General features: G+C 41.1%; 1 protein-coding gene across 7 annotated transcripts in view; it reads left to right on the top strand.

Moving 5' to 3' along the window:
* ABLIM1 (actin binding LIM protein 1) overlaps positions 1 to 26,977 on the top strand; it is a gene marked incomplete at both ends in the record, with an annotated part of 87,656 nt that overhangs the window by 12,381 nt on the left and 48,298 nt on the right. For all 7 annotated transcript variants that reach the window (XM_080347971.1, XM_080347969.1, XM_080347970.1 and 4 more), the window contains 2 exons: positions 4,324 to 4,450; positions 5,611 to 5,704. In XM_080347971.1, coding sequence (XP_080204097.1) covers positions 4,324 to 4,450; positions 5,611 to 5,704 — 221 coding nt within the window. The remainder of the gene's footprint in view (positions 1 to 4,323; positions 4,451 to 5,610; positions 5,705 to 26,977) is intronic.

The raw sequence follows: 26,977 nt of genomic DNA, 5'->3' as shown, positions 1-26,977 counted from the left end.
CCCTTTATTCAGTTATATGGGTTGAGCAGAGAATGTGAGGTAAATGTCTATTTGCTGGTGAATTTTCAAAGCGATGGAAACGGGAGCGGGTGATGCCGTACGCAGTGTGCTCAGGGTTAATCCAGCTGTATCGCCTGTGCAGGGATGGGGGCTCCTGCTATTGGCTGAGCGCAGGGGAGGGAGGCAAAGGAAGAAAATCCACCACTTAATTTAGGCAGTGACGAATGGGTTGCTGTGCAGGATGTGTCACTCCTGGGTGTCTGGGGTGATGCAGACGCTAAAAAGGGAAACACATTTTCTCCTCATATCTTTACAGGCAAGGTGTCATGGGTGGCAGCTCACCCTGGGCTACATCTATTTGTGAGGCTACTTAAAGTGCTTGAGGGGTGGAGGTGTTAATCATCCGTAATATTATCATGCTGTGCTATTTTCCCTTGTCCTGCCCCCCCACTTTTCCCTGCTTTTGGGCTGGCTGACTCCACATCACAGCCCTTTTGATCAGGCATTGGTATTCGCTTTTGTATCTGGACACATCAAATATGACACCCTTCTGGACTATTTTCTTCCAGAGCTGTAGCTTAAATACGTTAGGATATATCTTCAGACTGAGCAGGCCTAGCCAGAGTATGTGAAAGACACAACAGGTATGTTTAAGCATCTCTGACAGGGAATCATGTAAGAAGCTTTTGCTTGGCTAAAAAATGGTCCTGTCAGCTAATGCTGTTATGAGAGCGAATTCAATTCTATACAATTTCTGAGCAAGTGGATGTTGCCTGTAGAAGCTGCAGCTGTTGGTGTCACAAGCAGCCCAGGGAGGCTCCACCGTGATCTGCGTAACTACATGTCCAGTGCTCTCAGATACAATCCTTTTCCCCTGCTTAGGATGGATTTGGGGGAATACATTATCTTACTGACATTCCCGGATAACCTTATTCTGGTTGGGTCCTTATTGAGGTCGTACTGCAGTGTTTTGATTACGAGATGGCTGTCATACAGCTGAAGATTCTGGTCGTGGACACAAAACATATGAACAGTGTTACTTCCTATTTCTTCTGAGAATCAGTGCTGTCATCCTTTAGCTCAAACCTAATTGCACCTAATAGTGTTTTTTGTGGTATGCTTTTCTTTAGATTGTAAGTGCATATAGGAATGGCACTGCTCACTCTGCACTTTAACCAGTACACTGCACTTTCCTCCTGTTCGTTATCCTGGCACAGCTGAACGTGTGGATGTGCAAGGAATGGGAGTAGGGAGGAATCTGGGTTATAAGACACAAAAAAAACTCAAGGTCAGGGGTTCCAGTCTGTCAGACCCAGGTATGAAGCTGGAGAGAAATGTGGTGGGAACCATTGCACAAAGTTTCAAGAAGCGTTGTCAGATTTTTTTAGTACAATTCAGCTCTGGACTGTGGTTGTGGACCACTCTGTCATACCCCACGGCCCTTTTATTCGCAGTGTGTGCTGGTTAGAGGTGAGGCCCATGCAGATTGTGCTTAGTGTGGTACTGAGATCCTGCCTGCATATGCTGTGTGCTGCTGACATTCAGCCAGAGGCTTTAATGTCTCTCATGCAGGCCTGAGATCATAAATGGCTTTTATTTGTAGAATTTGGCTGAACAAATAGTCTTTTTTTAGCTCAGGCCAGCCTTATTTGCTTTCTATTTTAAGAGATAATGATAATTGCTTGCTTTTCATGTATATACCCAACCATTTTGCCAGAGTTAAAATCAGGTTTAGTTAAAAGCCATCTCAGCCTAAGATGACAGTACTGGGCTATTCGCTTACTTTGATTCCAGACATAAAACATATCTGTGATATTAGCAGAATGGAAATAATGATGTTAATTTACTCTTGCAAAACACTTCAAGGAGTCTAGAAAGAGTAAGTAAATGTCATTGTTGCTATAGAATAGGAAAAGCATGTTATCAACCCCTTGTATCACACATGAGCACAAGAATAAGCACAGCAACACGACCTTTGGCTTACGAAGAAGCAACTAAATAGGTAGGGATACTTCATGGATCCCTGCTTCCTCCAAAGAGGTGGTTTTGGCACCAATAAAGATACTGGACTAGGTAGACCTTTTGTGTAAAGTGATTTTTCTATTCTGACTGCTTCAGGAATTCAATTAGAAACAAAATATCTGCAAAGCATAGAAGTTAGAAGCCTATCTGAGAAATTTCAGCTTCACAGAAGCAGATTTTTTTGAGGGATTAATGTAACAGGGAATGTGTCCCGGTTTGGCAGGACACCAGGTCAGGAATGTGGAAGCTGGCACACCAGGGAAGGCAGCAGTGCTGGGAACCTGAGGAATGGGTGCTGTTTAGAACTGCAGTTCAGCACCCACTGAGACTGGAGGAAAGATCCCATTTGTTCCCACACTTGGGAGGCAAATCGCAGGGTTTCGTATTTAGCATAAGAAAAATAGGCTGGAAGCGACCTCAAGAGATGATGTAGTATCCTCCCAAAACAGAAGGCAAGATCAGGGTACCAAAGCCACCCTGGCAGATCGTTGCTTCTCCCCTCCTCAGCCTCATGCTTGGAATTCCAGAGCCTCCTTGGTGACCTTGTCCAGCCTTTGCTGTCGTTACAGAGTGGCATGGAGCCTTGAGCTGGCACTGAAGAGCAGAGGGATCCATTACATGGTGTCAGTCCTTGTCATTTTATCATTTCAATTTGCAGCATTTGTCCTCTAGGGTAAAGTCCTGGTATTAGGTCATGTCAGGGTTGTTTTTCAAGTCCAAGTCGTGTCAACAGCTTGTGACTTGCATTTTATCACAAGGTACCATGGGGCTTAGTCTCCCCTTCCTTTTTTTTCCAAGGGGTTTGAGAAGAGTAATGCTGACAGAAGGAGGGACATGCTGCAAATGGTGACATGGATAGCAGGAATACACAGAATTTATAATATTTGGGGCTCTCTTGGCCCATTATCCAGCAAACAAAAGTCAGGCTTTCTAGTGTCAAAAGGAGTGACTCTCATTATCAGTTGTGATAATAAACTTGGACTTGCCCTTTTGCAAAGCGTGGGGTAGCCTGGGCTGCAAAGCCATGAGGAGATGAAGCTTTTCAGGCTGTATCTGTTCTCTCAGCTTGAGCAGTGCAGCCAGGACAAGCTTTTCCCCAGGATGAGCTGAGCTCTAAGTGCCAAGATCTCTCTGTTCCTCTTGGTCTCTGTTGCTTTTTGTTGATGTTTCAGTCACGTGGAGGGGATGTTACATTCGCCAAAGAAACACCGAGTTTGGGGATAATAAAATATGGAAAATGCTTTGTTCCAGGCTGTCTCCTCTGTGGCTTGTGTGTGTGCCTCAGCTGATGGGCATTCCCTTTCTGCTTCGCTGCTCTTCCAGGCCTTCCCTCCCCTCTGTCCCTCTGTCCCCTCGGGCTGGGCACAGAACTGTAGCACAACCCTGGCAGTTCAGTGCTCTCTGCCACATCAGTCTCTTCAGATCTTACCATGTGCTGAATTGCCTCTTACCAGGAAATTTCTCCTGAGTATTTTAGGTTTGAATGGGGAGGAATGGGAGCTTGGAGCTGAGCCAAAGATTTGTGATGTGACATGAGACATTGTGGCATCCTCTGGGACAGAGGGCGTTCAGTGCTCCTGGCTTCAGGTTTACATTCTGCCATCAAAGAGCCTTTCAGAATCGCAGTGAAAAGTGAGTGTCAGCTGCTAAGATAGTACCAAAATCGCTGAGCGAGAGTCCTTGTGCCTGTTAGAGACCATGAAAACTACAGTTTCCCACAGCTGCAGGTGGAAGACAATCTGCCCTGCCATGCAGGCTTGGCTGCTGTCACCCTGCTGTCACCCTTGCCTTGGGCCCCCCCTGAAACAAGGTCTGTCCCCCTGGTCCCGGCTGGGCTGTGTCACCGCCCTGTGCTGGGTGGACACGCTGGGCTTTGCTGCCACCCGACGGGGACATGCAGATGGTGCTCGCTGGGGTCTCCGTGTTCAGCTTCGTCTCAGCAGTCAAGTTCTCGATAAAAGCAAAATGAGAAATAACAGCGATTGCTTTAGAAGATGGAAACTTCTTGCAGTGATGATTTTTGTAGCTTGTGTGTAACAAAATGCGAAGTTTGTATGGAGCTTGTCTGGTGGTCTTTGAGTCATAAACAGTATAAAAAACAAAGGAGGTCTTCTCCCTCTGCTACTGAATATATCTATAGTGACAAAGATTGAATCTGAGAATTGTTTCAGGAAGAAAGACAAATCTGCACTACTGTATAATTCTCCCCTATGGTCATCAAGGGTTGCAATGGGTGGCTGGTTAATGAGAGTTAATGAACCAAGTAACTGACAACAAATGCATTTGTTTGTTTATTTGCAGATTGTGCTGGTTGTGGAAGAGACATAAAAAATGGCCAAGCATTGCTAGCTCTGGATAAGCAGTGGCACCTCGGGTGCTTTAAGTGCAAGGCCTGTGGGAAGGTCCTAACCGGGGAATACATCAGCAAGTAAGTAACCTCTGTGTCTCTTCTGCACTCTTGGCATGAGTCAATGGAGAAGAGTTTGCAGCAAAGTACACCTTTCAAAATCCAGTTTTGACCACCTTTCCATATACGACAAAATCTTTGTTCTCAGTGAAAGCTGAGTTGGGAAAGGAAACTGAACTGAAATGTGTAACTGAAAGGTGTGTTTTAATGATATCAGTCTATATTTAAGACCAATATATAATAGATGGGGGTGTATGTTTCCACAAAGGATCAGGTGAATTGCTGCATGTTTTCTGTATTAGCCACATAAAGCTTTGTGACATTTTGTTCTCCAACATGTAATTTTGAGGCTAAAAAGTAGAAAGCTATCCATTGCTTGCCTTTGCTAGAGAATAGAGTAAACGCGATGATGTGATTGATCTGATGCTGTGTTTCACATTTCCATGTAAGAAACTAATGAAGAGGTTTTTGAGTGGAAGGAACTATAGAGGAAGTGAATGGGGACAAATGGTGTAACGATGAAATAGAGGGAATGAAGATGCAGCTTCTGTTCCCCCTTTAAGCATATAACAAAGAGAAAAACTAGAAAAACAATGTATGTTTTACAAACATGTCATTAATGGGTGTATAATATTTAATAAAAAGTAGCATCTGTAATTTCTCAGAAGTTTAGTGCCTGAGAAATACTCCTAAGCTGACTAGTGTTTCCACTTTTACTATATATATATGTTCCTTTTCATACTAAAAGACTAAGTAACCTTATACTTAAAAGTAACTGATTATACCCTTGCAGACTACCAAAGACTTTTTTGCTGAACTAAACAAGAACTACCTGCCTATGGTAAAGATGTGATCTCCTCTCATCCCACTCTCATTCCACTGATTCCCTAGCATTGCACCACCTGTAGGTGAACAGAGTCTGTTCTAAAGAATGAGATTTACTTCAGTGGTTTCTACTGGATGCTTTTTCTTGATGGGAATTTAAAGAATAATCCTAAGAGGCACTAATGGGAATATGATGGGTTTTTTTCCTTCTACTACAAAATATTCCCCTTTAATTCTCTCCCGTTTGCCTATTGCTGTGTGTAAGAGTTCCAGACTGAAGACAAGTGAAGAGTATAAGTTATGCTGTAACCCGTTTATTAAAACGTGATTTGTAATTTGTGGATTTTTGTTTTCAGAGATGGTATTCCTTATTGTGAAAAGGACTATCAAGTTCTTTTTGGAGTCAAATGCGAAGCATGTCACCAGTTCATTACTGGGAAAGTCCTAGAGGTAGGTGTTATACCCTCATGCAACTGCAGAGAATAGAAAATTCTCATGTGAAAGTTCTGCTGATTTTTAGAGCAAAGGTTCTAATTTTCAGAAATATTTTCAGTGTTTTAGCTTTGCAGTCATCAGGAAAAGTATATTATAGGGAATTAATTGCACTGCTTTCTATAGATCTGTGGTTTCTATGTTTCTCTTTTAATGGTGATCTGCTAAGTCTACTGCACTGCTTGTTCTGCGCCAGATCTGACATATTTGCAGAGGTAATTTATGTATTAGAATCACCTTTGGCAACTGTAAGTTGGCCAAAACTTAGGACATGAGATTTCTCTTCTCAAATGAGGCCAGATGATCTGAATGATGCTGAGAAGGTGAGAGAGAGAAATATGCTGGAGAGGTAAATTGTGTGATCAGAAACAAGAAGGCAGAAAAATCTGAAGCATCTCTTTTGTTGGCTCTTAGTTGGAGTCCTCAGCATTACCATTGAAATCGGCCAAAACTTTATAGATGTATCTTTTGTCACTACTGATCTCCATCTCCCATGGCTCTGATGTGTCCTCTTTGAGCTGGAATCCTTGAACTCTGCATGGATTACTCTGTGCCATCACTGAAATGTTTAGGGGGCAAAAAATGCAGAGGACCTTCCTTGTCACACTATCACGGAGATAATGAGAAGCAAAACTGTTATCTCCTTTCCCTGTAGGAAACTCTGTTTAATAGAAAGAACCTAAGCTTTGAGCTCAGGTCTGGAGCTGGGCTGTATGGCTTGACTCTGGATTTAGTGGGTTTTTTTAATAGCCCACTATCCTTGTAATAAATAAATAAATATAAATAAACCATAATAAAGTTTGTGGAAGAAATGGAGCATCACGAAGAAATTCAGGTACAGGTGCATTTTGTGAAGAAGAAACTGCAGGTACTCTATGTTTTGCAGTTAATAACAGAAAATAAATGTGAAAGTGTTATAAAAATCAGCTGGAATTTGCTAGTAAATGTGTATTACTGGTTCTGTTTTTAGTGTCATGTCTTCTACAGATAAGACTGTGTCAGCCCTCATATGAGAAGTTTTAGGTTTGATGTAAAGTGGTAACAACTTGTGGTTTTAGTTCTGGAGGTTTCTCTGGTTGAGTGTTCAGAATATTAACCAGATGGTCACCACCAGTTGAGGGACTCGGAACGTGTGTGGACACCTGGTGCATTTGTCACTGCATCTACTGGGAGTGCAGTTTTTAATGAGCCACGCTCTTAGTCTGCCTCCTTTGCAATGTGTATCTAATTCCTTCGGAGACCCACATAGATAATTAGTGAGAACAGTCTGAGTTTTCACTTGAGTAGAAATGCTCTGTCTCTCACTTTAATCTAGTGGTCTGCTACCACCTGCTTATCAATTCCTGTCTAAGTGATGAGTTTTCCAGTTTAGTACTGTGTATTGGCGATACCAGAGTTGCATTCCAGTGCAGGAAGCACTGCAGGAGAGAAGGAATTGGATTTGTGAGACTGGGAAGCATAAAGTAATTCTAAAAATATTTTAGATGCATGTGATAAGTGCTCTAACCTGCAAATAATGTAACCTATTCAGCGGCATGGAGAAGAAAATTATAAACCAGGAGGTTATTGGAGTCTGTGAGAGCTGGGAATAAATGAACTGTTCCTATGTGGAGACTGTTGTGTAGTGGATGTGAATATAGCAAGGTTGCACTCGGGTCACTTGTCCTAGCACCATTGAGAAAGAAACCTGGCTTTTTGAAAGGATCGTGAACTTTATCTTTTCAGAACTGAATCACAGAATAGTTGAGGTTGAAGGGATCTCTGTTGATCACCCAGTCCAACCCACGTGCTAAAGTAGGGTCACCAGAGCAGATCACACAGGGTCGTGTCCAGGCGGGTTTGAATGTCTCCAGAGAAGGAGACTCCACAGCCTCTCTGGGCAGCCTGGGCCAGGCTCTGGCACCTCACAGGAAGAAGTTTCTCCTCATATTCAGATGGAACCTCCTGTGCTTCAGTCTGTGCCTGCTGCCCCTCATCCTGTCACTGGGCACCACTGAAAGGAGTCTGGTCCATCCTCTTGACACCCACCCTGGAGATATTTATAATAATTGATGAGGTCCCCTCTCAGCTTCTCCAGGCTGAACAGACCCAGCTCTCTCTGTCTTTCTTCATGTGAAAGGTGCTCTAGGTCCCTCATCATCTGTGTAACCCAAATTTATTGGCACTAAGCACAGATTAGTTTAATTGAACTAGAATTTAGCTGTCCATCACTATCTAGCCTGAAATTCAGGTTATCGAAGACGTTGTGTCCTGGGCAGAAACTTGATGCAGTTGTTTTGGCCCTAAGTCTGGTTTCTCACTCCATAATTCTTACTCTTCGGATGACTGTTTATAATTAGAGGAAGAGACAACATTTTGCTGAAGCTATGAAACATGCCCAGCCTCTTGCAAGGATCTACCTGTTCTAAGAATCAAAATCAGATAAAAAAGAGAGAGATTTTTCTGCCCCTGCAGAATCAGAATGGGCTGATGAATTAGAAACAGACCCTTTGGATGGTTTTGTCAATACAAGGAAATATTAAGCATGCTAAGTTCTGGGTAAGACTAGAAGTTTTGCTTGAATATTTGCGGTTCTCGTTCATTATCAGAGGCACAACCCATAATAATACAGTAGATGGCAGCACTAGTTCTAAATACGTAACTAAGACCAACTTCTTGTAAAGCCTGTAGTTGAGTTACTCATATGGTGCAACTCTGTCCTGATCTGTTTAAATGCCATTTAAAGGCTGAGTGCTATCTGAAAGGTACAGACTGGACAAGTCCTTAGAAACGTTCACCAAAAAATTAGTATTAATACTGTGTAGTCAGGGAGGCTGTTCAGACATTGGCTGAACTGCATTTCGGTATATATTAGCAGTCCAGATAGTCCATGTTTTAGCGTTCTCCAGGTATCATCTGCAGATGCAGAGAGACATTGCAGCACCTTCTGTCATTAGGTGGTGCTTGAGAAGAGCAGAAGGTACAGGTGAGCAGCAAACATTCAATAATCAGAGCAATTTATCAGAACCGTGGGTTAGTTTCTTGGCACATCCTTGAACCTGTTACACTGTCAGAGATGAACAGTTCCAAAGGTACAGTATTTAATCCCCCTAAATTAGAGTAAAGGAATGAATAAGTCAAAACCTAAGAGGAGAAAATCATGTGTCAGTACGTGTGTCCCCTTTGGGCAGGAAAGGTAGTCTGAAGGATGGGGTCAGAGCGTGACAGAAATCCACTGGTAGTAACAGAGATGAGAGATTAGAAGCAGCCACAGAGCCATCGGAGGTGATTCCCAGCACAAGATGGCACAGGTCAGGGAGGGCTGCAGACCTGTCTGAGGTAGGAAAATTAACTGTTTGCTTATCTTGTACAGGAAATCACCCACAACCTCTCAGTACACCTGAAGTTTTAACTTAAATAAAGCTCAAGATTCTCACCGGAGGATTACTGTATTCTGTTTTCTTTGGCAACGTTTCTTTGGCAAATGTGGGTGTTTTTTGATGATTTGTATCATGCAAGTTGTCTCTTGTCCTGCTCCCTCTCTTGGGAAGGAAACCACATTTTTGGTGTAAAGTAGCACAATTACAGGAACTGAGTAGGTAGAGGTTATGGCATCACTGACCAGCCCAAGTTATACCTACTAACATCTGGTAGGAAATAAAATATCACTGATCACTATCTTCCTTTTAATTTGTCAATAAAATAATTTGTTATGTCAGGAGCAGAGGACACTGTTTCATCATCTCTAGCTAAAGAAATTGTTAGAAGAGACTGGAGGGAGGTATGTAGTACATTGTCTACAAAGCCTTCCCTCTAATGGGTCAGAAGTGATTAGCAGCATGCCACTGTAGTTCTGCTTTATTTTCTGCTTGTTCTTATTACATCCCTGCTTTTGGTTCACAGAGGATGGTGACATCTATTTTTCCAGTAAAATATATATATTTTTTTAAATTTAAAGAGAAAATTAGATTCCTTGCAATGTTGCCAGCTTACCGATTCTGCTCATGTTTGTTCCTCAGTGTGGCTCTGCTCAGTTCAGAAATGCATTATGAGAAGAACAGTACTTATTTTGCTAATATCCACATATCATGGATCATAGATTTAACACCTTTCAGTAGCCATGAAAACATGCAAGAAAAATACCATGTGCATTTAAGGCATCTCAGATAATTTCTCATGTGTTATTTGGCATATAACTTTCTGTGACAAATAATCACAGATGATAGATGAGTGCATGCCAATACAAAAATGTGATAAGTATCCAATATGAAATAGATATTGCAACTTTCTTGAGCATATTTGGATCCTTTAATACTTGAGTATTTCGGGGAATGTTGTCAAGGCAACACCGATCCGTATTCTTACTTTTGGTTTCTCAAACAGAATCTTTATTTGTGAAAAATTACTAATTTCCCATTAATTCTGTTTCAAAATGTTTTTATCAGGCAATAACAGTGCAGAGAGAGCAAGGACTTTCACATAGACTTTGTACTCAGCTATCTTTTATAGCTCAAGGCTTGCCTATTGAAAGATGCCCATCTGATCCTAATCCTGCAGATTTCTGTGTAGACATGTGTAAGTCCACAAATTTATTTAAACTTTAGCACATATTTAGGTATTTGAAAGATACTGGCCTAAATAATTTTTGGTGTGTTTATTATACACAATATAACTATTCCTCCAGGGCTTAATTCAAACTATGTTATATGAATGAGAAGCTTTCTGTTGACTTCAGAGAATGGTGGATCATGCCTACATCCATGTATTTCATCTTTGCTTATCTGAAGGGTTTTACAAAAATTTTAAGTAGTATTCTTTTGCTTCTGCAGAAAGAAGACAGCAGGGCAGAAAAAGGTGGATATTTTGCATGAAATCATACTGAAAGTTTGAGAATAAGATTCAGGTCTTAGAATTTTAACTTGTACTGATATGAACAGGATCTGATCTCATGATCTAGAGATAGAAATGTATGCATCTGCTATCAAATCCCTCAACCATCTTGCTATTCTACCCATTATTTTTCCAATATCGTTTGCTTACTATTCATTTGCAAATAAGAAGTCACTGTGTGATTTCCCCTGGCTGTGTGTAGCTCGAATTCCTGTTGTCCTGCCTGCCCTGTGTGTGTTTCCATGCTCTGCTGACACTTGTACCCACCTTGGGAGCAGTGACGATTCGCCACTCGAACAGATGGAGCTGGAAAGAGAAATGCCAGGGCACCAGAAGGCTCCCTTGGCTTCAGCCTGCAAGGTCAACTTCTAAATGTGCTTCTGATTTTGTTATTTATGCTGAGCTTCCCCCGGTTTTAAAGAGGAGTAGTAGTTTAAGATGTGGTGTTTAGTGTGAAGGAGGTTTAGTTCTCGTAGATACTTCAATGCGTCAGAATTTTAAGGTGTCTTATTGGTGCTGCAGCTAACTCTGAAAGATTTCAGTTCTGAGGCACCTTGACTTCTGAAGTTAGACATAAATAATTATTGGGAGGAAAAAAACCACAAACAAACAGCAAAAGCCACTGTGGTTGTGTAAGGAAACTGTGTCCATATTTTAAGAGGCAAAGAATGGGAGCCAGAGGAACCTGCAAGTTTCTTCAAGTATTGTTTTCAGAGCTAGATTTAGAAATCTGTGCTCTGAGGGGTTCAGGGAAGTTTCTGCCGATTCTTTACATGTGAATGAGTCTGTTCTAAATAAATAAATAATACATAAATGACAGAACAACGTCGCTGTTTCCCATATGAACTGTAAATTATTTATCCGAACAATAGGTGTTTATATTGTTCAAGGATGTGCCTTCAGCCAACGCTTACCCATGCAAGCAACTTTGCTCATGTGGCTATCAGTGTTCAGGTGCTTCAGCTGATTGACTTTCAGGGAAACTTGGTAACCTACATGTTTTGAAGTAATTTATTTTAAGAAGATTTAGGCTGACAGCTCATGTGAAAACATCACCCTTCTCTGCAAAGATCCATCTAGCACAGAGTTCAGTTTGGTGCTTCGGTACATTCATGCGCCTGGTCCTATGTTCTTATAGCAGTATGCTTTATAGATTGAGGAACCATGTAAAGAATCTCTTAAAACAGAGATTTAATTCAATTCCATTCAGAAACTTTAAATGAAAGGCTAACATACCATCTTCTGATGAACGATATATTTAGCAAGGCTGTTTTCATAGTAGTTATGCAGAAAGTATCACAAAATGTGTCATTTACTGGATTTTAATGATGCAACCTATACTGGTAATACGGGTTGGAACAAAGTAAAATTTTAAACACTTCTGTAAATGAAGCAATTGATGGACTGAACAAAGACTGATGATATGATGGATCCAAACGGGTTTGGGTTTTGGTGGTATGTTGAAGTTGTAGTAAAATAATATCCCTGAAGAATGTATTACCATTCTTTTTTCATAGCACTAGGCTGGTTTGGATGGCTTACAGGCTTGGGAGAGACTTTATTCTCAGCCAGTATGTCCCAGTCGCCACTGTCATCTTCAGACACTATAAAAATGCGTGGGGAAAAGGCAAATGAGAAGCAGCGGTGGAGTTCAGTGCATGCTTTGTTAGCTCTGTGATTTGCTTTATGTTTCATTTTACTGCTGTTACAGTAAGTGAGGAAACATGAACATGTTGCCTGAATGTCCCAGGTAAATTGTAAGGAAAAGCAGAAGCGCATGCTGTGATTGTTTGTCCGACAGGTATATCCTGCAGACCACAGGACGTTTTTGATTGTGGAAAATACCAGTTGAGAGATCAGATAGGGTCAGATAGAGATCAGATAGGGTCAGTGCACAGGACCTACTGTAAATTAATCAGATTTTCTCAGAGTATGTCTGAAGCATTATCCCACCCAAAATGTGCAAATAGGATCAAGGGATACATGCACTGGTGTGGCAAGCGACCCCAGCACTCTGCCTGCATTTATCTGCATTGGACTAGAATATAACCTCAGTGTAACTAAGTGTGTCTGACAAAACTAGACTGACACCCAGGAGGCTGTATAAATTCTTCAGGAGCTCTGCAAGTAATATTTAATAACATCCAAAGAAAGAGAGCACTAATTTCACAATCGGCAGACGCCTCTCCCCAAGGGCAAAATGCTCCGAGTTATATCAACGTCAAGTGATGAGAAATGGTCCTGCCCTGCCTGGGCCGGTGTTCTTCCCCCTTTTCCTTTTTCAGAATGGGTTGGCCGAGCTGCTGCCGAGTGAGTTTAATGTGCAGGGAAGGAGGATTTTGCTGCTTTTGGAGGGTGCGTGCGGGAACGGGAGGCACAGAAACCGTCCCCCATCGCTCCAGGTCCTGCTCCAGACAGGAGCCGGCCAGTCGGGCTGACGACGGGATGGACTCACACTAAGAACTATCGTCAGAAGGTAAAGCCCTTCCTATGAGACTAGATCTCAACTGGACGGGGTCCTGGCTTTGCTTTGGCGGGGAGAAGAGGTGCAGCTTTGTGACTGAATAGCTTGCCAGTGGTCCCAGAACAGGGCGCTGGTGCTTCTCTTCCTGTGCACCAAAAAGATTTTTGGAAGGCTGCGTGTAATTCTGTGTTTCAGCAGAAGAGAGTGCAGCTCACGTGTTTTTAAGCTGCCGCAAAGAGAGGAGAATGGCACAGAGCTTGGGCTGCTTCTGATTGCAGCTGATTGCTGATGTATCGAGGAACAATATGATTCTTTACCTTGAATAATTCTTAATATAGCTTGTTGGCTCTTTTGATCACTTCTGGAGATTTGTTGCATAAAGTCAGAGGTTGTTTCCAATTTCCCAGACTTTTTCCTGAGAAACATGTTTTATCAGTAACCTAGAATGCCTTTTTTTTTTTCCTTGTAATATAGGGTTTGTTTGTGTAAAAATGGGGAAATGAGAAGTTTAATAATAACTCAGGATATGGGTAAATGGTTCAGGCAGGTCGTGTAGCTGAGTAGGAGCAGAAATTCAATTTAATTTAGACCGTCCTTCTCTGATGAAATATATACTAGTGTAATTGCCTAGAACACCACACCATGCACAGCGGCAAAACACTGGAATAAATATACTTCCAGAAAACTAACTTAAATTGCTTCATGTAGAAATCTTTCTAACAGGATTTAGGTGATTTCTTCCCCCCACGCATCTCAAAAGAATTAATTTGGCAAGAGAAATGTGTATCTGTAGTTGAGAAAGACTTGATATATAAAGATGACAAAGGGTATCTGAAGTTGACAGAGCCCCAACAGGAGTTTGGTTGCTATGGGAGCATAATCACAAGGCATTAACTTCTCAGCAGTGGTTTGGAAACCATCCTTCAGTCAATTTGAACATCAATAGGAAGGGGAAGAATGTTAAGAGGGTGTAGGGATGGTGAATAAGAAAAGCAAGTTGTAGCAAGTAATTTGAAAAAATACCAATTAAAGCTTCCTTATTGCTACAAAGGGATTTGTGAAATCTTGCAGGTGCTTATAAAAATATAACTTATTTGTCTAAATTGCTTTCTTGAGTACAGTATTGCTGATTTGGATCTATATTTCCTAGCACAGCATCTTAACTTTTTACCTTTTTGATTTGGTTAAATATTCTCCAGTGTATTTATTGCACTAAATATTACTGAAAGACTTTAGTGGGCTGAACAAAGTACTTCAAAATTATATTTCAGTAGAGGAATTTATATTAGTATAAAGTTTCTTGCCAGCAACAGCAGCCTTTGTGATATCTAGCCATTGCATATATTCCAGTAGCACACAACAGGTACGTAAAACAAGTAGCTTTTTCATATCTCAGGGTGCACATAACACAAACCAGTTTTTAGTATGAGCGTAACTTATCTGGATGACTTTATTTTTCTTGTTATGTAGCTGTACTAAGAATTCAGTTGCATGGTTGTCACTGCAGGACACGTCTTGTTCTCCTTTTGGGACACTCTGCTTTAGGGAAAACAAGTCTCTCTTTTTATTTTGGAGCTCCCATTGCTGCTTCTGTTCGTCTTTTAAACCCTTGCAGTGTGTTAGTGCCCACAACAGAGATACAAAATTCATCATGATCCCTGCACCAAAGTACTTCCACTGAAAACAAAACTACCTCCAGTGTCACTATCTGACTGTCAGTGGGGTGTAGTGACAGGGCAATATGAGGCTCTCTGTGGCAATACCAAGTTATTTCAGTCGGTTACTTTTTGTTACTACTGGACTAAGATCACAAGGAGAAAATGGATTAAGTGGTGATTCTTTTATTTTCTTTTTCAGGATTGTGATATTTCATTTTTAAGTCCTCCTATCAGTGGGGATTTTGCTGCTGACTTCTAGAAGAGCAGGATAGGATTTAAACCTGTCCCCTGTAAAAAGTCATTGTTGGGAAGAATGTAGCAATAACAGGTTTGGAACTTGAGAAGCGGGGAAGAGCCTGTTGGGGCAAGTCTGTAGCTGTCACCTGTTTGTAACCTGGGTGGTGTGCTTTGTGTTCGCTCTATGAGGGCTCCGTCCTCTCCCTCATTTGGCTGCTTTCCTGGGGGCTGGGAGAGCACAAAATGAAAGAAAAACAAACCCAAGACTGAAAGATATGTCTAAAATCTCTAGGGACTTTGAAACCCACAGAATTAACACCTGTCTTTACTGAGCAGGTGCTTTACAGGTGAAGAAATATGATACATCTGGGTATTTTGTGGGTGGTTAAGTGTTTGAAATGACCACCTGGAGCACAAAATGGGTAGATTTTAATCACATGGTCATGCTACGTTAGGAGATCATAGAGGTCTGATAGTTCTTTGGATAGATACCTGGGAAATATGACATTTATTACAAGCCTTTTTCTTTCTAAGATGGAAAAATAGCACAAAGCAAGAAATGCACCTTTTCATCACCAACAACACAGATGCTCTGGCATTTAAACTGTCTGTGCAAACTATCTTGGGATGGTTTGTGGTTTGCAAAGATTTCTGAAATGAGCATCGCAAATCATTTCAGTATGAGTCAAAATGTTAAGAAATTGACTTTTACATATAGGGTTCAGAGATGGATATTTTTTTAATGCATACAGATGGATCTTCTGTTGCTTTGAATTGTGTAAAGTGCTTGCATCTTGGCTGGCAAATGATTTTTCCTAATAATAAGGAGAGGAAGAACTGAGACAGAAAAAGACTTTAGGCAGACTTAGCAGTTCTCGGGGCTGCTGAGCTGCTGTTGAGGCAGCAATCAGGGACCCCCTGTACTCAGTTGAAAACTGAGTGGCAGCGAATGATGTTAGGTATCCCCTCCTGCTTCATGTCCATCACCTCCTTCCTCTTCACTACTGTAGTAATATGTTGTATTATGGTCATTTAGTTGGAACCATCTTCCTGTGGTAACTAGAAATCTTGAGTTTATGCGGAGCTGAAGAAAACAAGGTAGGGAGTAAAATCCCCGTGTCTTGACTCTGACAAATACAGCCTGATGCCATGTTCGTGCCAGCCAGGATTCAAAAGTACACTCGCATAGTTTTGCACCTGTAATTGGAAATCACAGGTATCGGCAGTGAGAATACTGAAAAGCAGAACAGAAAAAATTGACTTTGCCAAACATAAAAAGCTTTGCTTTGCGCAGAGTGCAGGTTGGTAATCTGACATGTGTTCAAGGTTATTCTATTTGAAAAAGAGACAACTATTTCTCTGCATTAACTATCTGCTGGTTACCTCCATGTCCATTGATACGTCAATTTTAAATTTAGTGTAACGAACACTTTAGTGAGAAATACAAAACAGGGATTCCTGAGAAATGCCTGGATGTAGGAAAATCCAGGCTCGTAGTTATGTATTGGTGACTCTGGAGATAAGAACAATGTGGCTGAGAAGAAAAATAGGCGAAGAAAATCTGTCCCTTCTCTAAATTGTCATCTGTTGTGTATTGTGACCCCTAGCTGGAAGAGATTTCCGAAGGCAGCAGGTAGCTTTGCAGTTAGTTAATCAAGGATAAAAACTATTCTGTAGACTTTTTAAAGCATTATCATATGAGAATAGTTGGAATGACAGTTTTAGGATCAGTTTGCTACAAGAGCAGGCTCTACTCACTAAAAGAAGAATATTCCCTGCTCAATTCACTCCTAACATGTTTTCCTATTAGAACAATCTATGAGTCTGCCAGGTACAAATTAGTACATATTGAGTGCTTTGTGTCTGCTTTGTTTCTTGCAGGCTACTTTTATTTTAGATTCTCTGGTTATTTTCTACAGATGTACTGTGTGATCTCATGCTTAGTTTCTTTCCCCCTCCTTTGGCCTTCGCAACTTCTATTTCTCTGTTCTTGGGACACTCCCTCTGAACTGAATGCAGGCATCAGAATGGAGACCGGGCTTTGCTAAACCACACGCCAAAGCTTGCCTGAAACAGCCTTTTGACAGAACTGGGAAGACAGTTTTGTGTTGGGCGAACAAGAAAATCAGCTACAGTTATTTGGATCTAGTGGTTTGTTATGGGGAGGTGCAGCAGGGCTGGGACTCTGAGAATTTGAGTTCTGTGCTTGGCTCTGCTACAAGCATTTGTTTGGATCCAAGGTGAGTTGCTTTGTCTCCCAAGCTCTAGCTTGCTTCATCAGTTACATAGTGGTTTGCACTTGCTCATTGAATAGGTTAATGTCAGTTGTGCCTGATGCCACACTGACCTGTTTTCTCAACCTTCCCCATAGTGCAGACCCCATTTTGGTGCTGGACCCTCCAGGTCAGTGACAATTCCCGTGCTGATGCAGCACACCCAGCCCCAGAACTTCTCCTGGTGTTGCACTTGAAGTGTCTCTCCAAACTACAAGCCACATCAACAATATTTCCCTTCCAGCAGCAAAGCCCCTGCTCTACCAGGGGCTAAGACAGCTCTCCGTGAACTCATTTAACTAAGATGAGATTTTCCCCGTGTAACCTTAGACTCTAATAGTTCTACTGAATGGTCCAAAACTGGGTTCCCTAGGAGCATCTTGCTGCATATGTAAAAGCTTCTCTCTATGTAAAGCCCATTGAAGTGGATCTTAAGGTCAAAGGTACTGTTAAAATAATCTCGCGTGACCTTCTCTTTTCAAAATCATAGAGCTTTTCCCTGGAAACCAAATGAGAGCTTACGCAGCCTTGTCATGAGGACTGCAGAGTGATTGTAAGGCCACAAATTTTCCCTCTTGCTGCTTAAATTACCTTTACTTTTTAGAAGCTTTACCTCATTTTGGGGTTGAATATGTCGAACTTTAGCTTTTGGATGTTATCATAGTTTTTTTCAATGGGATTGAAAAGCATTCTGGGAAATTAGTAGTGATGTTGTCAAACCACCTCTCTCAGTTGCTGTTGTCCACAACGTGACCCTCGATCTCACAGGGCTCTGCTTTCTTCATTTGCAGCCAAGTTATTCTTGACTATTAAAATGTACTTGTTGTGTTTAGCTAGCTTTAAACAAGCCTTGTCTTTGAGTCATCTGCAGATTTACCAGGAAGGGTTTTATATTCTAGTTTTATATTCTTATCTTGGCCCATGCAGTGGGCAGGAGGAAGTACTGGCTGGGGTCTGGCTCAGCAGAGCCTCCCCTGCTAACACACCCATCTGTCAGAGCTGCCTGGCCCTGGCTTTCTTAACACTCTTGAACACAAATTATTCAACTCTCCGAATTTGTAAACGTTGACTCATGGCAAACACTATTCAAAAAAGTCCTGCTCCATAAACAGTATCAAACAGCAAAAGTGTATCTTTCATTGTTGTCAAATACAGACCTGAAAGATATACCTTCTGAATATTCCTGCCTTTTCTGTGTCATCTTTCATTATTTTTCATTTACAGCTCACAAGGGACTTTTGCTTGATATGTCACTTTAATATTTTTTTTAAAAAATGTATTTTTTGTTGTCAAGCTTTAATGAAGGCTCTTATTGTCTTTAGACATATTCTTTAGTCACTTTATCTTTCTTAATGACTTAATCATTGCCTTGGGGTTTTTTTTGGTTAATAGTATCTTAGTTCTTTTCAGTTCAGTTGATTTTCTGTGCCTCGGGCATATGGACCATGATCACTTCTTTTGTTTGTATTTTAGAATACAGAATTTGGGACGTTCAGTAGGATGTCTTAAAAATTCCTGGGTTTATCCTTTTATGGTTATTTTAAGATCTAGGAACATGTTCCTTTAAAACTGCACATGCACATATATATGTGTGAACATATAACACTGCTCTTTATTTCTGTCTATAAATGCAATCAAATCATGATCAGAATGGAAACAATTGCTAACTTTTGGAACTGGAAATAACTTTTTAATATGAGGATGAGGTCTGTATTTATTGCCTGCTGTCACATGCAAGGCGTTCTGATTTATGAAATAATGTTGTTTTTTTGAGATACAAAGGAGGTTTGTTACTGACTTTTCTAGTTGAACTTAAGCAGGTTGAAGTCAGCTATAGTTCTACTGACTGAGAAAGTTATTTCTAAGTAGAGAAACTAGTAATATCTCCGTCTTCCAAGGTACATCCCATTGCTTTGGCGATACTGTTGCAGCACTTGCAAATACAACTTCATTTACCATGATCTGCTGATGCCTGTACAGCAAACTCTGTTATTAGAAGTTCAGCTGGGGGACGGGTCAAGGGAGCAACAGTCACTTCATGCAGAGAGTTAAACGGAGAAATGTGGTTTTGTTTCACTCTTGTGCTCACGTATTCCTGACAGCTCGGCTGTCCTGTTATCACCTATCGAAGGGAAACATGGAGATCACTTGGACAGTGGGACTTTCCTGGTGTTACGGAAGATTGCATGCGGTGCGTGTCCGGTACACAATGCACTCACAGGGCTCCGTGCCGCCCCTCGCCTTGTGCCGTGTAACCAGCGCTCAAGCCAGGCTCAGGGCTTGGCTTTGCTTTGCTCTCAGCAGGCTGGGAGCTGTGCCTAGGATGGATTTGTCCTCTTGCTGCAGAGACTGATCGCTCGGCTCAGCAGAGCTGTGCTGCTGTCTTGGTGGTCAGTAGAGGTGTTTTACTGGCTGGTTAAGACAAAGTTATAGTCATGCCAGTATTACCAGGCTGTTTGAAATGGCCCTTGGCACTTTGGTGAAATTACTGTAAAGTAGCTTTGCTGGTTGATTCTGATTCCAAACTAATTCAGCAGTATGAATGTGGGTATAATCAAGGCTTTTAGGTGAAGTATCTTTTCATGTCAAAAACTTATGCCGGACAAAGTGCATACAAGATAAAACCCTAAGATTACAGACAATGTATTATAGAAAGTCCACACCTGTACTTATGAACTGGACCTTTTCCAGCATTGTGTTAAGACAAGAGGAGGGTTTTGCATCAGGCCTTGCCGAATACTTGCTATTAAGTTCAAAATTAAAAACAGTCTGGTTTAAAAGAAAATTGAATGGCACCTAATATAAGGGAAATGAAGCCAGTGAATCCACAGATTTGTATTGTAATTAGATTAGAATGAAAGTATGTAGAAAATCCTTTGAATTCACTTAGCTCTTCACTATAAAACAGAACATGCACCTAAAGAAAACACTGCATGCATCCAATAGTTACCTTTTTTTTTTTCTTCAGAATATACACATTATCTTAATAAAATTTAGTATATATATTTCCTCTGGATTATTTCTGATTAGCTATATGTTCACTCACTGGGATTAGGTTTCTCTGTGCATAAATATAACCCGGGATCTGAACAGAGATGCTGTAGAAAACCTGGCCATAGGCAATAAAGCTTTACTCCTTTGTACCACCCAAAGTATTCTAGCCAGCCACTTTGGGCTACTGTGGCTACATTTCTTAGTTGAGTGGAATTACCTTCTTTATGGTACCATCTTCTTGATGTTCAACATTTAGATAATAGAAGTTCATAGCTTTGGTCCTGCGGGTAGCAATAGGTGGATTTGCCCCATGAAGACAGAATGAGTAGCTCCCACAAGGCCTATAGTCAGTAGTTCAGCATTTCATCTGTGTGTGCAGCTCGCTCAACACTGGGATTGCAGCGAAGCGAGAACTCCAGGCAGAAACAAGTGACCACAGAGATGTTACTGAAGTCAGGTCCCATTGATATTCAGCTGTTACTTCATGCCAGCAGAGCAGTTGCACAGCTGGGGATCCAGCCTCAATCGTTACTCACATGTTTGCTATAACGAAAAATTATATTCCAAGAAGCTGATAATTGCATTGCTGTTAGCAGCAACTAATGAGTATAGGAGTATTATATGCCTACAGAATTAACACTGATAAGTTACACAGTTTATTATAGTTCGTCTGCTAAGGAATATACTTGCATGACATTGGTAGTCACTGCTGGGATGCTGGTAAGTATTTCTGCCTAAAAATCAGAAACTAAGTGTGATTTAACAGCTCAAGTGTTCGCAGCAGCAGGACAGCTGCAGTTTGGGCTTACCCAAGGCAGCCCAGCAAGCGCTGGAGGTGTCTGAGGGTCTTCCATGGCTCTTGCATACGTGTTGTCGTCCAGATTTACAGTCTCGGCCTCACGCTCCATTTCCCGCTGTCCCCCCATGGGGTCTCTGGTGTCCTGGGAGCTGCCGGCGAGCTCAGCCGCCCGCTGCTCCGGCTGCTGCTATTGAGGTGCTGTGACAGTCGTGTTAAAAACAGCTTTAGAAAGGCCTGGTTTTAAAGATACATATCAAACTAGGACTAGTCCAGCTAGAATTTTTTCAGCATTTAAATTGTATTATGCTTTCCTTCCTTTGGTACTAACAGAAAATTATGGTAGATTCTGAAGTTGTTTGCAAGCAGAGGAGCTGTGCTTTTATTTTTGTATATGAGCACAGATATTTGTAGTGGCTTGCTGAACAGATAAGAGCCTGGGAAAAATGGGTGGACAGTTTGGGTCAGGATGTTATTAGAGGCAAATTTTGGTCTTTGTAGCGTTTATGCTGTTCCAGCCGCTTGTGAAGCCTGCAGAGAAGGAACAATGGAATTTGATGTTATACCAAACATCAAACAGGGTTGAAGGTTCTGTGACCTCTGCAAGTAATTAAAATAAAGCTTGACTGGAAAATGGTAGGCTGCTGCCACAGTTCCTGTTTTACAATTCACAGCATTCCTTAAGGGGTTTTAAGAAATGAGTCCAAGTTATTTTTTGTGCTGCTTCTCAGGCCTCCTTAAGAGAGTTAAGAAATCAGGTCATTCTCCTCAGAGTTATTACTCAAACTGAATATTTCATTAGGCTTATCCATCAAATGGGCCCATTATACCTGTTCATAAAAAATTAAAAAAAATAAAAAGGAGGGAGCATTTACTCTTAAATGTACTTTGCTACACCGCAGCATTTTTTTCTGGTATTTAAATAATGTTAGAAAAATAAAGCTTTGTATATGTTTAATAGCTGTTTGTCAGGTGGCTGCTAAGATATGTTTGAATGGAGAGGGAGTGAGTGCAGCTGTGCAAATGTAACACAACAAATATGCACTTAATTGTGTCCTTTGGCCGGCAGAAGATGTCTGCTGGTAATCAGTTGTTCTCCAGCAGACCCACTGGCATGGGAGCTCTCCTGGCGGGATTCTTGTTGTTGTTCTCTCTGGCTCTTGTTCACTGTTGTTCTGGAAGGAAGGACACAACCGAAGGCATGAGTAATAGGAAATCTTAAGCTCTCACATTCCCCAAAGAGGAAAACATTTATTTAATCAGACTAGAGCTCTACAAGCACTCAGAGAATAAAAGTCGTGTGAGAAGTGGGGACAGAAGGGATGGATTTGGAAAATGCAGTTCTGGGCTTGTGAACAGCTTTTACTGTGGGGTTAAAGCCGTGTGTGCTCAGTGCAGGTACTTCTCATTAGTAACTGCCGGGTTGGAATCGTTCCTGCAGTACCCACTGACATCAGCTAAGGAGGGTTTGTATTTTCCAGCTGAAGTTATTGAAGAGAACAGTGTGCTGGAAGAAGGCTGAAAATTGATAGCTGGTGATCTATGAAATATTTGGTCTGTCATTATTAACTATTATTGTAGGTCACGGTATTGTTCTAATACATAATAGAGCTTGTACTTCTGCTAGTGTTACTAGGGACATGTTGTTTGCACCATACACACACCAAGGTCCCCAGTGAAGCCCATCATCTGTGGATCCTGACAACTGAGCCTCCAACCATCATTCCTAGGCCTTAGAGGAGCGGTGATTACTTGGTTTTAGTCTCGGGACTGGTCATGAGGGATGTGTTTCTGTAATGGTTTTCCTTGGTAGTGTTTCTCTAAGGTATTTTATGAAGGACATTGAATTTTATTTAACCTTCTTTTTAGATCATGAAACTGAAGTGTAGTGTTCCTAAAAACTTGGTTCCTGTGTAAGTCCTTAAATTAGCAGAATAAAGAAAACCGTAGTACTGTGCATGTTAAACCTTGTTTTCTATACATGAATATGCATATAATGTACATATTGTGTGTAGTAGATATATTTAATAATATCTAGAAAATAAATAGAATGCATATATCGCTGGTCAATCATGAATCAGTGAGACTTACAGAACCATGGAAAACTGTTCAAAATTAACATACATATATTTGCATTTATAATGATACTTATACCTTTGGCTATGTTTCTTCATTCTGCAATTCTAAGGCTCTGGAGTATGCTAAATGAGTATATACTACTGCTTTTTTTTAACCTAAATTTTTCTGTCTACTGTGTTCAAATGGGATTTAATCTGAGAACTCTTTCAGATTTGTCAGTGTGGGTAGAAGACAAATAGGAAAGTCAGAAGAGATTGTATATTGTTATAAATGGATAACTGATGTTCTTTGCTTCTAGTGCAAATGCAAGTGCCAGTTGATTTAACAAAGAGTTTATAAGCAGTGACAGTAACGCGTAGGTTTAGTATTTCATTTGACAAGAAACTTTGCTGCCAATTCATTCAATTCCATTCAAGAGTTTGTATGCAAAGTGATAGTAATGATGTTCAATATTGTTTTGGTTGGTTTTAGCACTTCTAGCTGAGCAAAACTAAGGTATTTTCAGCAATGAATTCAGCTTAGTTTAGTAACTAAACTTAGTTTAGTGACAGTTCTTTAAGGTATGTGTCATAGTTTGTGCTGGTGGTTTGTATCATCCTGAAGACCTCAACTGAAGCAGCAATGATTCAGAAGGGATCAGAAGCAATATGATGGATCAAAACCTAGTGGCCACATAGCTGTTTTTTGAACAAGGAAGAGGTTTGTTGCTGCTGGCAGGGTGCAGGGCGCTGCTTGAGAAGTCCTTGTGTAGCAAAGGTAACTGTAAGGGATTGCTGGATATGAGGTGAAGGGGTAAGAAGAGCCAGGCATGGTGGGAAGTGACTTAAACTATCTTGCACCTCGGCTGAAGAACGATCGTGGCAAATGTGCACTGATTTAATGCTATGTATTACACCCAGCAGGACTGAGATACAAGCCCTACAGTCCCCAGCATAAGGTTACAAGAAGCTGCACGTTGGCCATACTGAATGATGGTTTAGTGGCCTAAGAACTGAGCAAGACCCGATATTTGGAAAGTGTGAATATTTCATCCCCTTCTAGATCCAAAAGGTTTTCCTGTGACTTCGCAAATTTTTAGCAACAAGTTTTCGCAGATGGTTACAGCAAGGTTAGTCTTGTTGAGATGCAGATTGTTTTCCAGTGACTACCCACTGAAGAAAGGTTTCCATTTCCAAGTCGTAGAAACATTACTGAGGCGGAAAGCACATGAAGGTTGTTGGGAAGTGTTCAACAACCACTGCAGCTGCTGTGGTGTGTAACTGTCCCCCAAAACCTCTCCAGTGTGCAATGTGTCCACGCATCCACTTAGAAAACGTGTGTTATCTGGGGTGTGGTGTTGATTCATCATCGCACACACTAGGCTGAAATGTGGCCAGTTGTTTCAGCCCTGGAGAAAGATCTGATCAACTTGAAATTGGTCTCTTTGGCTGTTTTGAGGAAACATGTGTACATCATTTAAACTGTATTCTCTTGACAGTAGCATGTCAGAAGTTTTTCCAGGAATAAAGTCTTCAGAGATGCCACAGGCCTACACATAATATTATGATGAATTCTGGATTTGTTTCCCCTATAAATAGCCTGGCTTTTAAAAACATGTAAACTGCTTACAGCAATTAACAGACAAGTGCTTGAATCCAGGTGCCCTTTTCTAAAGGAACCTTAAGAAAAACTTTGTGATGAGGAGAAAAAAAAGTGGAATGTTTATTGGATGATCAGGGCAAGTGGAAGACTTATTAATATTAGCATTAGATGGACCAGATACAGACCCCTTTAGGACCAAGCTAGTAGAAGCAACCGACCAAAGTTATTGTGAATTAATGGCAAAACAAGGAACAGGACACTCAGAAGCCTGGGGAAGGACCGCCAGGGTAGTTACACAAAACCCAGAGGATCGGCAGCTTTTGCTTATGACGATGAAGTGCAGCATTTGATTAAATGTGGCTTTCTTGTTCCTAAACAAAACAAACAAACAGAACCAATCCAACAAACAAAACCAAACAGAAACCTCAAAAAAAAATCCAAACCAAAACCACTTGAAAGGCCAGACTTGAAGAACAGAAGCTGGAACTGTACAGGTGTGAATCTGTGATTTGCTTTGTCCACATGCCGTGGTCCTCTCACAATGTAGATATCTCTGCTGGATCCTAAGTACCCTTCTTAAAACCACTTTGCCTTAGCTGAGTGTTGAAGTGCTTGGTAAGGAATGATTTCTTTATAAAACCTGTCTTGTCTGATAATACTTATGCACAAAGGTTTCCATCCTTCATGTCTGGGAATTTAGTAAAGCATCTCACAGGACACAATCCCACCTCAGGTGGGATATCTCAGAGGTTAAATAATAATCACAGGCTCTGTACTCTTTCCAGTTCAGATTATGTAGCTACTTAGCTACCCTAATGAATACCTTTTGAGGAGCTATGAATTCTATTTTGGAAAAATCCACATGCCTACTGAAAATCTGAGCTCTGTGAAGCAGCAGCATCGTTATGCCGCAGAGATATTCTTTAGCTGGATGAGACAGGCTCAGCCCAGAAAAGATTCCTGTTTTAATACTTCAAATCTATTTTTCAATTACTGTCTTCCTGTTTGGAGAAGATCGTTTCTGGCAGTGATTCATCCTTCTTAGGAATTTTTTATATCTCATTACCTGGGAGTGGTTCCCAGGACATCAGATTTGCCATCATGTTTGAATCAAGTACATCTGAAATCACTTGTGACAAGCAGCTCCATGGGCCCCACTCTGCTGAAGAACTTCAAGAGTGCTCAAAAGCTGGGATTTCTGTTGTTGTTGTTGAATACAGATAAAATTGCTGTTTCTCTGTATGTAGTGTTTGTGTCAGGCAGAAAGTGCAGAAAAGGATGTTGGCTTCTGCTGGGTCCTGAGCTGTCTGAGATCTAACTTTGAACCCTGGTCAGTTGACAGTCCTAAGCCGCATATATCTACAAGTAGCTGCTCTTTGTATGTCTGCACTCAAGGTCAGAGTACCTGTGCTTTGGCGCTGGCATTATGTTTCAGCTACATTCACAGTTTCTTCATTTTCTTAAATTCCAGTCTTGAATGGAACTGATGGGATACCTCAGAGGTTAAATAATTGTGAGAGTTAGAGGACAACCAGTAATGAAAATGATACAAAGACCATTAACTGTGTTTTTCCTTTTCAGTTCAATATTGGTTTTGTTGCTGCAAGTCAAGCATCAGTTGTGTGTTTCCTCCCTCATTAGCTTTTCTTCCTCAAATAGACATATCTTATAGTGGCCTTTTATTCTCCCTTTTACTGTAGTCCCTTTTTTTGCCTGACAGGTCTAAATCTGCTGTGCAAAAAATACTAAATCGCATTAGTCTCCCTGTTTGGTGCCCTCTAAGAAGCAAGAATCAACAGCAAAGGCAGGATCTTAGTAAGAGGAGTGCAGAGTGAACGTATCAATAAATTAGCAGCACACTGCATCTCTTCTCTGGCCTTGTGTTGCTGAAAGTTCCGGGTGGGAACTGTTCTTTGTGGTAATGAAAGATAAATGTTTATATCCACAAATGCCACTGTCTCTATGAACAGCCGCCTTTCCCAACCATCCCTAAAATCTAACCTGGGTGCTACGCTGCTAAGGCAGGAACAAATGAGAACATGGAAATTAAATGGTGCAACGTTCCCTGTAGAAGGACCGGGTGGTCGATCTGGTTGTCTGGTATTTGTTAGGTACTTCAATCCATATACTTTATCATCTCATATAAATACTTTAAATTATTAAACCTGTATAACCAATGTCAAATGTGAACCAAAAATATGTTGGTTTCAGTCGCAATAGACATAAGGAAAGGTTGAATTCAGTAATTGTACAATCTTGAGTACAATGAAGTAGGATTTT

The sequence above is a fragment of the Nesoenas mayeri genome (genome assembly GCF_963082525.1).
Source record: "Nesoenas mayeri genome assembly, chromosome: 7".
Classification (NCBI taxonomy): Eukaryota; Metazoa; Chordata; class Aves; order Columbiformes; family Columbidae; genus Nesoenas; species Nesoenas mayeri.
Note: the sequence above shows the minus strand (reverse complement) of the source record. Positions and strands in the feature narration are given on the sequence as shown.